Consider the following 15,311-nt stretch of genomic DNA (forward strand, 5'->3'; position numbering starts at 1 on the left):
TTTTATAAATGACATCAATAAAGAGGTGAAGGGCATGATGCCAAAATTTGCAGATGATGTAAAGATTGGGAGAGTTGTTAATAATCAGTGTCAAGCAGCACACCTTAAGGATGACTTGAACAGGCTTAGTAGAGAATGGGCAACAAAGTAGCAGCTATGTTTGGGGAATAGGAATGCCAAAATACAAGCAGACAATGAAGTTTTCTGAATAGTGTAAACAGGTGACTAGGTTTTCTGAATAGTGTAATTGGAATACCTTACAATTACAGACAGTAATTGCAAGGTATTGCATCAGCTATTTCTATAAATACGGCGATGGAAGGGCATACACGCTCATTAGTATCCTGTTTTGGGAAGGTGTAAGCATAGCTCCATTTGTTCAGTTGACACCAAGAAAAAAAGTGTAGCTGTTGCTCTGTCCAAGATAGGGCTTTCTACCGTGCTATCGCTGATAAAATAGGCTGCCACCAGTCAACAGTATCCCGGGTACTGAAATTAAAGCATGAAACTGGTGATGTGAAGAGAAGACCTGGATCAGGCTGTAAGAGAGTGACTATGCCTCCCAAGTTCAATATTTGAAACAGCTATGCCTTTGTAATCACCATGCTGGTGCTCCTTATCTAAAACTGGATTTTGAGATGGCCTCTGGTGCTGAAACAAGTATACAAACTATCCAAAGACACCTTTCAGAGTGTGGTCTGCATGCCTATCGGTCCAAGAAGAAGCCTTTGTTGACCCAACAAATGAGGAAGGAGCGACCTGCTGGGTTAAATTGCTCTTTTATCCATGAACATTCGTCTTTTCTGACGAATCGAAATTCAACCTGCATGGCTCGGATGGGAAGTGATATGTCAGAAGACGAAAATCGGAGGCACACCATCCTCACTGCATAACACTGACTGAAAAGTTCCGTGCCGGTCAGATGGTCTGGGGATGCATAACAAGCAGATGGGTGGGGCAAATTAAGTTTATTAATGGAACGATGAATGCAGAAACCTACACTGCTATCTTGGAGGAGTGCCTGAAACCTGTTATTAGGGATCACCACACAGACGTCCAAAACTGCATTTTTCAACAGGACTCAGCACCCTGCCACATAGCAAAATTGGTCAGTTTTATGCTATTTAGATTTAATGATGAGTTTATCTTCTTATCTCACAAGGCTTAAAACTAGGGCTTACAATACCGAGATTCCAGTCATTTTTTTCCAGTATTCAAATCACGGTATTGATACAAAAATACCGGTTTTTCAGTACTAATTTAAAAAATAATTATCCATGATTGATTTATTCACATAAAGGTTATAAAATCGACAACAATAAATCATTAATACTGCTGAATTTGTGAATGAGGGATTGTTATACACAGTACAAATGCAACGGAATCCTTAAAACGTCATGAAACTGTAAGACAAAAATCTTACAAATATATTTCTCTTAGTAAGTAGAGTGCATGTGTGTGTGGAAGTAAAGCACTTAAGGAATAACGAAAACATTACGGAAATATTTCCATTAGTGGCAAAAGGCTTGGTAGTGCAATTAAGGAATATGGTGAACAATGGTACGGCAGGTGCGGAAGGGTTAAAATTAAAAGCTTCTGAACAATAGTTTAATTCCTCTATTACATTACTACTTGAGGATGCGACACTTAGTACAGAAACATCAAAGAGGTCCCAGCTTAAGAAAACTCTTTTTGAGGTATTTAGGAATTTATAGGGGAACTACCATAACTGGAATCCCCCCACAAAGAAGGTAGCTTTTGTTAAGCATTCAGTGTTTTGGATTAACAGTTTATAAGTATATCCCCCCCCCGACGAGTTACTCAACCAGTTTGGATGATCCAACAATGCTATTCAAGTTCTTTCTGGATTCTGAATGGTGCCAGCTTACTTAATGTTATTTCACTATTGGAGTGAAATAACGTTATTATTAAAAAAATAAGTTGGAGCCAGGCATGTCAGTGTTTTTTACATTTGGCTGTGAGGGGGACCAGGTTCCTTATGTTTGAATCTGACAACCCACAGGTTTTCTGGGTTTCAGGGGAGTCAGTTCACTCCATTTTGGCCTCAATGGGAGAACTTATTCTGACCAAGTTACCAGCCCCCCCCACCAGATGGAGGCAGGAGCAAAGTCACCTTGTGACCAAGCAGTAGAGAGGATTAGTGATATGGCGTACAGAGAAAGAAAACAAAAATAGCTACTTTCCTTCCTAATCTATAAATAGTAAATTGGATTTCTTTACTAAGACTAAGACCATAATGTTATCCTCATCAACACCAGTTATTGTGCTATCATTTAAGCTTATGATCTTCAGTAATTAACATACTTAGCTTTCCACAATAACCAATGTTGTGGTAAAGTATGAGTAGGAGGTTACTCCTAGCCCCCCTAATCTTAATAGGGATCTGTCATCTAAATTTCACATAAAAATTTCAATTTTGATGATGAAAGACTGATCATCTCTTGATATCAGACCAAAGTCGCTGTTGCTTTTCATTTTGAAACAGTAGTACATAAATACAATAGACTATTAAAAACACATAACACACTTTTTATTCTATTCTACTGCAACCATTCTCTTAAAAAAAAAAAAAAAAAAGAGAGAGAGCCAAATCTTAGCCATTCAATTATTCTCCAGTAGACTAATGCACTGTTACTAAAGTAGAGGAGGAATCCACTGACAGCCAATTTCTGCATTACCTTAAAACCTTTGATTAATGTTCACCAGTATGGATTCTGTCACACTCAATTCACATGATCTGGTTATCACTCATTTCTGGACCAATTTAGGAGAAACTCAAGAAATTGTGCTTAGCATTTCAAAGGTATTTCATTGGGACTGGTATACAAAAAGCCTCTCAAAAGTTTAATCTCAAACTTCTTGATAAATATCAGATTATCTCAAAACTGTTTATGTTGCTTTCTATCTTCTTTACTGCCTTTCATCATGCTAATCCGATCTGTGGTACAACCAAAACTTCTAAAATAACCCCACCATCACCAAAAACTGGTTTTTAAATGAAAAGCAGTGAGGTGGGGGGGGGGGAGAGAGAGAGTGTGTAAGAATTTAATATTTTGGTTATCATGTGAGGAAATTTAGCAAGGTTCCAGATGAGTAGTATCAAATAAATTTTGCTGGTGGTCATATAATATTCTTGTGGTCACTGATCAAATGAGGAGGTTAATATTTCTGTTAAGCTAATAATAACGTTTCAGCACCCTTATCTGAACTCTGCTAAAGAAACTCATAATTTAAAGATATATCCCATTCAAGGAAGATCTCTTTATAACTTCGGGGTTTGTAACTCAACTGGTAACTTCTTTTCATTCCTTTCAATAACATAATAACAATTTTCTTTTCATTTGTAGCAACTCCAAAACAAGTTTTCTAAGAAATTTCCTTCATGCATGTGTGTGTGTGTGTGTGTGTGTAATTTATAAATATTCATCAGAATGTCTATTTGGAAATTTTTCGTGACACTTTTTTTGGACGGTATCATAATTTTACTAGAAAGAATGAACGCTCTGTCTCAATACATTATATAGTAAACAGTTACAGCAGATTAACATTTTAAGAACATATTTACCTTCATTTGTTTTACATTCCTGGGATATGATCACTTCATTTTTAGTCTCATAAGGTCTCTCCGCACAATCAGAAAGACTTTCCAACTTCTCTCCACCATTTCCAAAGGATGAGCATTTAGGAGGATATTCATAACTTATCTTCATTGCAGAATCCGAGCGGACAAATCCCTGAGATTCCTGATTAAAAATAATTTTAAAAAATTTACTTTCAAAATTATGATCTGCATTTAACTTAATTTTTTATAAAAAAAATACATTTTAAAACTGAAACCTGTTATAGGGACCATTTCTTAAATGTAATCAGAAGTTATCTCCTATTAGAAAATATATCAAATTAATGTTCAGACATGTAATCCAATCCCCTTCCTATAATTCAGAATATGTGAATATTCTGAATTATAGGAAAGAGAATTCAGAATTCCTTGAATTCAGAATATGTGAATAACATTTCACAAAATTATCAAGTCGACTGCATAAAAACTAGGTTTTCTTTTAGTACTAAGCAAATTAGTTTTTGCTATTTAGTAGGTTTTATGCATGATAGTAGTGTAATGCCTCTTTCGTACTTTACCACATCCATCAGTGTGTCTGCATGTAATAATTCAACTCCTAATGAATGGATTTTCATAAAATTTTATATTTGGATCCGGCAGAAAAATTTGTTGCATCATCCAAAATTTCAATAAGATTGTGCCAATAGTAATCCAGCAATTATTATTTGTCTATCTGTCTGCATGTAATAACTTAACTCCCAGTGTTGTATTTTCATGATTTTTTTACACTTGGCTCTGTTAGAGAGATGTGTAGAGTAATCCCAAATTTCATTAAAATTGAACCAATAGAAATACAGCATTAATTATTCCTTTGTCCATTATCCACATGTAAAACTTGACTGAGTGGATGGGGTTTCATGAAATTTTATATTTAGCTTGTTTGGAACAATTTCTTGAGCCTTCCAAAATTTCATTAAAATGAGACCAATAGAAATCTGGGAACTATTATTATTTTTTTCTTCCTACATATCAAATATATACATACAGTGAAGCTTCTCTAAAGTGGACAGCACTGGATTAGAAGAAAATGTCCATCGTATATGGATGTGTCCGCTTTGCAAATGTCAATGTAGCCACCTTCAATAATTTGGAAAAATGAAATTCACTGTAACAGTGTGCTTCAATATTTCATTGTTTCAATTAATTAATTTTTAATAAACAACTTTTGGTAAAAAGTTATATAAATCGATTTGATTAGAGAAAATTTTCTTTTTAAATTTCTACACACAGCCCTGCCACAAACAGCAAGAAATTCCATTTCTTAAAATATTAACACATAACATATAATGCCCAGGAGCTGTTCTGCTATTCACCAGATAATATTACATGTTATGCATTATGGGTGGGGCAGTGGGAGTTAAGGAACATAACCACTTCTTCATTTCCTTTTCTATTGTTGTTTTGAAAATGCTGAAATATTTTTTTTGGTAATGAAAAGGTCACTGAAGGACTTAATAAAAACGTATTCTTATTACTACATGTTTTTTTCACTGTTTTTGCGTGAGAAATTTCATAATCGTGATTTCAGCTAGTCAATTAAAATGGTGGAAAGGTCTAAGATTCCATGTCTCTGAGGGTTTGCATTTACCTCCAAGGTTACTGGCACAGGGAGGCAGCGGCGGCGGCAGCAGCAGCAGAGCCATTATGTAGCCAAGTGGTTGAAAGGGTTAGTTGTTTAGTAATATTAGTAAATAAATAAATAAACTAAGTATATTCTGAGTTCTTATCCTGGGCCTTAAGTACAAAACTACTTAAAATGGACTGAAAATAGGAAGATAATTGAACTAAATTAGAACTTATTCAATTATAGAAAGAGCACTATTCAAATCACAAAGAAGTTGTTTGGCTATGGAAATGCCTGGTACTGGCAGTCAATGAGATTGCTGCAGTTGGCACTGATAATATACTTTATAGCATTACTGATGGACTATTGGATAATGACAGACAGAAGGAATATTTTATCCAGTCTACTGTAAAAAATTTCCAATTTTGTTGTGTTTCTATAATATAGCTGTATTGTAGGGGGCATCGTGGACCTGCTGGGATATATGTAGGTATATACTGGTGTTCAAAGAAAGTGGATCACCTAGGAATTTCGCATGTTACCCTTTTTTGCGACGGTATGTTATATTAATGATTAGCATCACAAATAGAAATATAAACAAAAGATATTTATTAATAGTTAAGGCAAAGCTAAGTAATATTTGACAGGTGCTCTCAAAATATTCCAAAATGAGCATTTGCAACCTTTATACAACAGTTTAGGTAGACACGACAATTATGGCTGAAATGGTATCAGAAGCCCTCAATTTTCTTCAGTTTTTCATTGTGCTGCTGTCATCAGCACCTCTGGTCCTTATGACAGCAGCACACCGTCGAGACATTGAAAAGATCAATTTCAGAATATAATCAACTAATAGTTTGTGGTTCCAAACACGAATTATGGCTTCCTGACGTTCACAAAGTAACTTTGGTTTCTTTCTGGCAACTGCAGATTCCACATGATGCCAACAGTTCTTTATAGGATTCAGGTCCGGGCTGTTTCCTGGCTAGCTAAGAGTTGTAGTGGACCGTTCTTCCACCCATTTTTTCACCTGTAACAAATGTAAGAACATTACTGTTGAACCTCTAAGGCAGAAATGAAGCTAAAGTAACTACCAGAAGTGCCTACTTACACTTTTCACCAGATGACAAGGAGCAGAGTCATCCTGAAAGATGCAGTTACTTGGAAAGTTGAAATGGTCTCTAATGGTTGGCAGCAATTTGTCTTCCAATATAGCCAGGTATCCATTGGTAGACCTAATCTGTAATACCAAATGCACCCCCATATCATTTGGCTGGTAGGGAATTTCATGTGGATGATATTCTTCTACAGCAAATCATTTGTCTCCCATCAGAGCCATGCAGGTTGAATTTCTTCTCATACGAGAAAATAACAACTGACTTCCATTGCTCGGGGGTCCATTTTACATGCTCCTTACTCAAATTAATTGGGCCTTTTTCATTTTTTTTTTGTGAGGAGGGGCTTCTTCTTAGAACGAGGCTACAAGTCCATTTTTGAAGAGGTGTCTTCTGACTGTTAGTACACTTGCTACCACTCCTGTATGTTCTTCCCATCCTCTTTTCAGCTCAGACGAAGAAACTTTACAGTTTTGAGGCAAGAGCGCTTCAAAATGCAGTCCTTGTTTTGGTGTAGAGACTCGTTTGCGTTCGGTTCCTTTTTCCTATCAGCATAGCTACTATTCTTGAGTTTGGAAAGAAATCTATTGACTGTCGACTGATTACAAGACACTGTATAAGCAATATGACTGGAAGAACATCCTTCCTCATGTAAAACGACAATAGCACTCTTTCTTTGTGGCATCAACTGCACATAACTCGCCATCCTGACACAAGCAAGCAAGGAATAACTGGAACTCTTGCAGAGCATGCGTATATAGCTGCAAGTAACAGCTAATGCAATATTATGTCATTACCTACGCATGTCAATTTTATCTTGTGCAATCTGTAAGAAACATAGCCATATATTTATATTATTCGGATGACAATTACAATTTTAAGGGGTGATGCACTTTCTTTGAACACCAGTGTGTGTGTATATATATATTGTGAATAACCCGTAACCATTTCAGCGGTGAAGGAAGATGTTGCTGCTGAAAGCTATTGTACTGTGGTTTTAAGTGATTTCAATCTTTAAATTTAAATTAATTTTTAATCAGTGATTTTATATTATCGTAATATACACTTTTATTTTATTTTAGTTCAGTTTTGTCCTAATTACAGTATAATGCAGTTTTGAAGATTTTTATTTTTATAGTATGTTTTTATTGTAAATGAAGTTATATATGCAGTTCTGAGTCAGTGACATTAAAAATGAATTAACTAACTTGTAGTTAACTTTTGCTAGACTATAAGTTAGCCATATTTTTTTAATTTAAATATAAGTTTTGCAGCTTGTTGATTATTTAAATAAAGAAAAAACAAAGAGATAGAGCTAGCCTGATACACAGCTAATATAAAATTCAATATACACAATAATAACAGCCATCCATGGATTAGGCAAAACTGAGTGGAGGGGGAGAAGTTAAATTAGGGGGGAATGGTTACTAACCATTACTCAGATTGTCTGGGAGCATAACTGCCTGATATGTAAGATGGAATCCTGGTACAGTAAGCAGGCATAAATAATAACAAAAGAAAAAGGTGATGAATTCCTAGGTCTTAATGAATCTAAATTAAAAAGAAGCTCCCCGAAGGTAACAAAACCTGTAAGACATAAACCCAGTAGACACATATATTTGAAAGAAATTAGCAATGCACAAAATTAATGTCATCACAAGGAATTGTGCGAGCTGTAGAACATGACTACACTTCTTGACAAAATTAACAGAATACGTAGAAAACATGATGTAACTTGTGCAGTTTGTGATGAAGAGGGACAGAATTATGATGAAATGTTGTTGTTATTTGGTTTTTAGAAGCATTAGCAACTAAGGCCATATTGCTCCAGGGATATGCGGTGGTCATTCCCTGACCTATCCGCATCTGCCGTATTTGGTGGTCACGGGCTCGAACCCCGCTCTAATCAAGAAGTGTGCGCTACGCACTGCTGCTCCTGCCCACCTGGCTACGGAGGCGCCTATATGAGATGATGAAATGAGAAGATAGTTTGGAAGGTATAAGGGACGTTAATAGAGGTTGTATAAGAATTACCAAAAAGGCCACATTACAGAAGTCAATACAGCTTTAAAATATGGTCACATGACATCAGTACAGCATATGTCCCCAATGACTAAACATTCTTGAAAGTGCTGCACCACACTTGACATAAGGGTGTCTATGACATTCTGTGGCAACAAATCCCATTCTTCCACCAGTGCACACCTCAGCTCACCAAATGACCAAGACGTTGGCTGTCAGCATGCAATGTGACGCCCAAGGGTGTCTCATACATGTTTAATCATATTTAAGTCTGGTGATTGTGCAGGCCATGGCAGCCGTTGGATATTTTCAGTTTCAAGATATTCCTCCACCACTTGAGCTCCATGTGCAGTGGCATTGTCGTGCACGAAAAGAAAATCTTGGCCAACTGAGGGCATTCAGTGTCATTACAAGTTCCAACTATGAATTACAAGCTCTAAAAAATCATAAGTGTTTGCCATTTTATTTACTTAATTGTCATATTATATTGTACATTATAAGTAGCTTTGTAGTTCTAGTTACGCTCGTTATTTTTATTTTAGATAGAGATTTTGTAAGTTACTACTTAATATATGTAAAATCGTTTCATTCGAATCTTGCAGCCATGGTTATAGTATAGAGTAGTGGTATTCAAACTGTGTTCCACGGAACCACGGGGTTACGTGAGAATCATCCAGGGGTTCCATGGAACACAGTTTGAATTCACTAATAAAAATTGATCATTTTGGTTGCATCAAATAATTTTAAAAATATCATTTTTGAATTTACACTCTTTTCGAAACAGGTAGGTATTTCCAACCGTAATCAACCTTGAAGGTCGATTTAATCTCGCTCTCCCACATCTCTCTACATATTTGCCTTTTTTTTAAAAGCAGTTGTTGCTGGTCTTCTCAACATGACAGTTTACTCTTATGATTACAGGCAATACAGCAACAATCTCCAAGGCAGAATGCACTGGTTCTACAGAAGTTAACTATTGTCAGTGACTCTACTGTCAGGGTGACGAGTGATATACAGCTAGGTCGTGATTAGTGTGAATAATGAATCCCATTAAGTGGTTGCATCGAATTCGCACTCTTCGAAGTTATAATTATGTGTAAAATATGGTAATTGGTTCCAGCTTGATGGAAATAGGCAATGAAAAATTTTAAACATAAGTTTTCTATATGTTTATTAACGAAATATTACAGTAAAAGATAAAAAGAATATAAAGTTGACCCTTGAACAATGCGGGAGTTAGGGGTGCCGACTCTCCGCACAGTCAAAAATCCACGTATAACTTTTGACTCCCCAAAAACACTTAAGTACTAATAGCCTACTTTTGACTGGAAACCTTACCAATAACATAAACAGTTGATTAACACATATTTTGTATGTTATATGTATTATATACTGTATACCCAGGGTCCTGAGCTGGATATCATCATTCTTCTCTTCCTTGGTGATTCCCTTCTACTTCTGACTCTCTCTCTCTCTCTCTCACAGTAATTCAGAATTTTTTTTTATTTTTGGCTGGTGCAGCATAAGCCTTAGGCTTCCTTGCACCATATAGCTAATAATAATACTAATAATAAAGTAAGCTAGGGAAAAGAAAATGAAATGTTGTTAAGAAAATCATAAGGAAGAGGAAATACATTTACAGTACTGTACTGCATTTATCAATACCATAAGTTTACATCGTCTGCTTACAAGATGAATCGTTTGTCTGTCAGTACCTACATCAATATTGTCTTATATGATACAAAACACTGTAGATGTTATACGTATTACTAACACTAGACATCAAAAATGAAAAGATAATGTGAAAAAGAAATTCAAATTTATTTACAGGTATAACGATTCATGCGTTGATAGCAAAGAAGCAGCAATATGACTACTTTATGGTAGCCTAGCCTATACACTGTGACATAAAAACGTCTCACACATTCTTGCCATACAGTTATTAGATTTTCACACGAAGACACTCACACAACAGATAAGTTTATTAACTGTACAGTTTATTAAGCTTTGCTATTCAAACTTGAGTCCAATCATATCGATACTTTAAGAAATTCTATAACTTATCTAACTATACAGCATGATGATTATTTGCTATTCATTAAGTGGAAGTGGATCATCATAAAGGTCTTCATTCTCATAGTCTTCACGTCGAGTAGGCTGAGGAGGGGTTGGTCTTGCTGTCTCAGGGGTGGCAGAAGCGGAAGAGGTGGAAGGAGAGGCAGTCACACTGTATATAACTTTACGGAAATACATCGTAGTTTCTGTCTGACTTTTTTGCTTTTTCATTTCTCTAAAAATGTTTCTATATGGTACCAATCCTTCTTCCACCATTTGCTTTAGTTTCAGTGCCCATATCATAGAAGGGTTCATGTTGTAAAAGAAGTCAAAAGCAGTCTTGAATAATCAGAACCCTTCTGCTAGATTGTCTAATGTCAATTTGTTTTCTGGCACTGCTTCTTCTACGTCTTCTTCCTCATCGTCTGGCACTGGTTCAGAAGCATTCATCTCCATCGCCATCTTCTGTTAATTCCTCTGGTGTAATGTCTATTAGCTCTTGAATTTCTCCAAAATCCATATCTTGAAGAAGATATGGATCTCAGAGCCACCAATCAAGGAAATTTTCCATGATTTCCTTGATTGGCTCTGTCGTAAATTCTGTGAAGTCATACACAACATCTGGACACAATTTTCTTCAGCAGGAATTTATTGTTTTGGGCTTGATGGCTTTCACTGCCTTTTCTACAACAACAATGGCATCTTCGTGTAATCCTTCCAGACTTTCATGATGTTCTCTCTATCGGGGTTCTCTTCCATAGCATTGACAATCCTTTCCATGGAGTACCGTTTGTAATGAGCCTTAAAGGTCCTTATGACCCCTGATCTATAGGCTGAATTAGAGTTGTTGTGTCAAGGAAATTTTCCATGATTTCCTTGATTGGCTCTGTCGTAAATTCTGTGAAGTCATACACAACATCTGGACACAATTTTCTTCAGCAGGAATTTATTGTTTTGGGCTTGATGGCTTTCACTGCCTTTTCTACAACAACAATGGCATCTTCGTGTAATCCTTCCAGACTTTCATGATGTTCTCTCTATCGGGGTTCTCTTCCATAGCATTGACAATCCTTTCCATGGAGTACCGTTTGTAATGAGCCTTAAAGGTCCTTATGACCCCTGATCTATAGGCTGAATTAGAGTTGTTGTGTTTGGGAACAAGTAGACCACTTCAACGCCTTCAGTGTTGAACTCATGGGGTTCTGGGTGGCCAGGGGCATTGTCCAATATCAAAAGAACTTTAAAAGACAGTCCCTTACTGGCAAGGTACCTCCTGACTTCTGGGACAAAGCATCGATGGAGCCAATCCAGAAAAAGGGTTCTCTTGTTGTTCAACCAAAAGACTAGCAACTTGGTGCTTATCTTTTATCTTCAAGGCTTGGTGGTTAGCAGCTTTATAGATAAGGACAATCCTGATCATAAACCCGACTGCATTTTCACAAAGCAGTAGAGTTAGCCTATTCCTTTGTGCCTTAAATCCTGGTGCTCGCTTCTCTTCCTTACTCATAAATGTCCTTTGGGGCATTTTTTTCCAGAATAGGGCACTTTCGTCTGCATTAAAAACCTGTTCAGGCAGATATCCTTTCTCCTCAATGATTTTCTTAATGGCGTCTGGGAACTTGTCTGCTGCTTCTTGGTCGGCAGAAGCTACTTCTCCTGTTATCTTGACATTTTTTAAGCCAAACCTCTTTCTAAAATTATCAAACCATCCTTTGCTGGCATTAAATTCTCCAGCTTTAGATCCTTCACCTTCCTTTTGCTTTAAGTTGTTATATAATGACTTTGCTTTTTCTCGAATCATATTAGTCTATAGGTAGCCTTTCTTATAGCAATCCTGCACCCACATAAAAGCTGCATTTTCAATACGAGATAAAAAGGTATTTCACAAAAAGTGCAAGGTTTTCATGCCTGCTGGCGTAGCTGCAGCGATGGCTTCTCGAATTTCCTCTTCTTTTTTTTACAATGGTCCTTATGTTGGATTCATTTATCTTGAAATGGCAGGCAACTGCAGACCTCACTCTACAGTACATATCAAGCAATTCAACTTTTTCTTGTAATGTCATGATTTTTCAATGCTTCTTGGGAGCACTTCCAGCATCACTAGTGGCACTTTGTATGGGTCCCATGGCGTTAGTCAAGGTTTATGGTATTGCACTAAACATGACGAAAATACGTGAGAACCACATATTTTTTGAGAGATCAATTTTTACAGCAATACGCAATTTACTGGAGAGACAAACTGTTCATGCAGAGATGATTAGCATCACACAACGTTTTAAGTGGATACTCGCAACACTTGAGCTCACTGCAATAGCAACAGGAGGTGGCTATGAAATTATTATAGTACAAAAAATGATATTAGGGTCCCCCGTAAAATGATTAAATCTACCCATATATTTATTTGTCTGTAAATTGCATGTGTTATCTGGTTGATTTGGCTGTTTGCTGGACGAAAAAAAAAAACCCAGTTTCTGGGGGGGGGGGGGAAACCTTGCTATCTACGCCTGAGACTGACTAACTCAGCCATGGAGTGAAAAAAGCCCACTAAGGTTCTTCGCGTCATTGACGGGATTCAAACCCAGACCTTTTCCACCTGGTGTGGGGTGGACAGTGACGATACCACTGTGCTACCTGTGCAGACATTACAGTAGTACAGTATGTACTACACTTAATTTTATGCAGTTATGATTTAATACTGCATCTTTACTTTTGTTTACATTTCTCTCAACTGCGAATGGTGCCATGTATGGTCTGTAAGTGTTTGTGTGCGTAAATTTTTACTTTTTATAATAGATTAGCCATAGGCTACCCGTTTTTAAAACGGGATACAATTATTAGGTTGTTAATTCATCTCATACTGTTTACTTAATACGATTCTTTATACTTTTTGCTTTTTCCTTATCTCAAGTTTATGCACACATCGTCTCATGTGGAAACATCAAAAATTAAGCTATTATATAACTAAGATATATATCTTTGTGTGTGTGTGTGTGTGTGTGTGTGTATATATATATATATATATATATATATATATATATATATATACAGGCTACACAGTTCGTCTGCGAGTTTTTTCAAATTGTTGCAAATCTCCAAATAATTTTCCAACATACTTATTGAAAAAAATCCCATATGAGTGGACCCGTGCAGTTCAAACCCGTGTTGTTCAGAGGTCAACTGAACTTATAATTTAAGTTGATTGTTAACAAAGTCAGAGTACTGTAATTATAGAAAAATGAAAAAATTCTAAATATCATTCCTAAAGGTAAGCTTACACTGACAAAAACATCTTTGTCTTTTGAAATATTTTAGAAGCGTACACTGAACTGTTTTCTCTTTCTTTAAATCTTCATATATATGCTGGTAGATGCAGAGAGCTTTATCCACATCTTGGCAAATTTGCATGCTTCGATTGAGATTAGGGTCAGCATCCATAATTTTTTGCTTCACGACTTCTACAGCTCGAAAGATATCTTCGAATTTCTTGAGCGTGAACTCCTTCACTTGCACATTATCTCGTTCTTCGGCATCATTGTCGGCTTCTTCAAATGCTCTTTGTTGATCTAAAAGTAGGAGATCATCATCAGTCAATTCTTCCAAGTGTGAATTGAAAAGTTCCCAAATATAGTCATTTTCTAGTTCATCAAATCGAAGTTCTCTTCCAATATTTGTTATTTCATCTATAACAGTTTTTTCTTCAAAACCGCTACTATTTGCACAAAGAGGCAAAATTCGCTTCCACACTCTACACGTGTTGTTTGCAGTTATTTGTTGCCAAGCATGCTGAATATTTTCTGTTGCATGTCTGATATTATAATTTTTCTAGAACTCTGTTAAGGAAATTGCATAGTCTCCTGTAGTTTTAGCAATTGCCTGTTCAAATGTTTTTCTTATGTGGTAGGCCTTAAATGTTGCAATGGTCCCTTGATCCATGAGCTGCAAAGATGTTGTGTTTGGCGGGGAAAAAAAAAAGATTTTATATTTTCACATAATGAACCGAGTGTAGTTGGATGACCTGGAGCATTATCTAAAATCAGTAGTACTTTAAATGCGATGTTGCTTTTCTTGCAATATTTTTCAACAGCTGGGAAAAATTAGCTTGAAAACCAGTCAGTGAATACAACTTGGGTCACCCATGCTTTCTTATTTGATGGTCAAATAACTGGAAGTGATCTATGGTTGTAGCCTTTTAGAGGCAAGGATTTGGAGACCAATAAATAAGCATCGGTTTCAATTTAAAATTGCCTTGAGCATTGCCTCCCAATAAAATGTTAGGCGATCTTTAGACACTTTAAATCCAGGTCCAGTTTTTTCTTTCATAGAAATGCAAGTTCTGGAAGGCATCGTTTTCCAGAATAAACCGGTTTGTTTGTTTGTTATTTGGTTTTTAGGAGCATTAGCAACTAAGGCCATATTGCTTCGGGGATATGTGGTGGTCATTCCCTGACCTTTCCGCATCCTCTGTATTTGGTGGTGATGGGCTCGAACCCCGTTTAATCAAGAAGCATGTGCTATGCACTGCTGCTCCTTCCCACCTGGCTACAGAGGCGCGTAATAAACCGGTTTCATCCACATTAAATATTTGTTGATCAATATATCCACCATCTTCGATTTTTTTTTTTTTTTTAAACATCAGAATATTTAGATGCTGCATCCTCATTTGCACTGCCTGCCTCATCAATAATTTTAACATTATGCAACTGAACTATTTTTAAATCGATCAAACCAACCAACACTTGCATTAAACATTTCTTCTACTTCATTATTTTTTTATTTCACTCTCTTAAACAAATTTAAAGCTTTTGTCTGAATGGCTGCTCTGCTAAGTGGAATGCATTTTTGATTGCAATCCCATCCATACAGATAAAAGATGCTCCATTTCAATCGTTGTAACACTTCTATTTCTTGTAAATGT

At 36.4% G+C, this 15,311-nt stretch overlaps 1 protein-coding gene across 2 annotated transcripts in view; it reads right to left on the reverse strand.

Moving 5' to 3' along the window:
- Positions 1-15,311, reverse strand: part of LOC150079136 (uncharacterized) — a 381,717-nt gene that overhangs the window by 289,613 nt on the left and 76,793 nt on the right. For both annotated transcript variants that reach the window (XM_090382718.1, XM_090382717.1), the window contains exon 5: positions 3,587-3,764. In XM_090382718.1, coding sequence (XP_090238844.1) covers positions 3,587-3,764 — 178 coding nt within the window. The remainder of the gene's footprint in view (positions 1-3,586; positions 3,765-15,311) is intronic.

Source organism: Mastigoproctus giganteus, chromosome 10 (genome assembly GCF_048544385.1).
Source record: "Mastigoproctus giganteus isolate SK-2022 chromosome 10, ASM4854438v1, whole genome shotgun sequence".
Lineage (NCBI taxonomy): Eukaryota > Metazoa > Arthropoda > Arachnida > Uropygi > Thelyphonidae > Mastigoproctus > Mastigoproctus giganteus.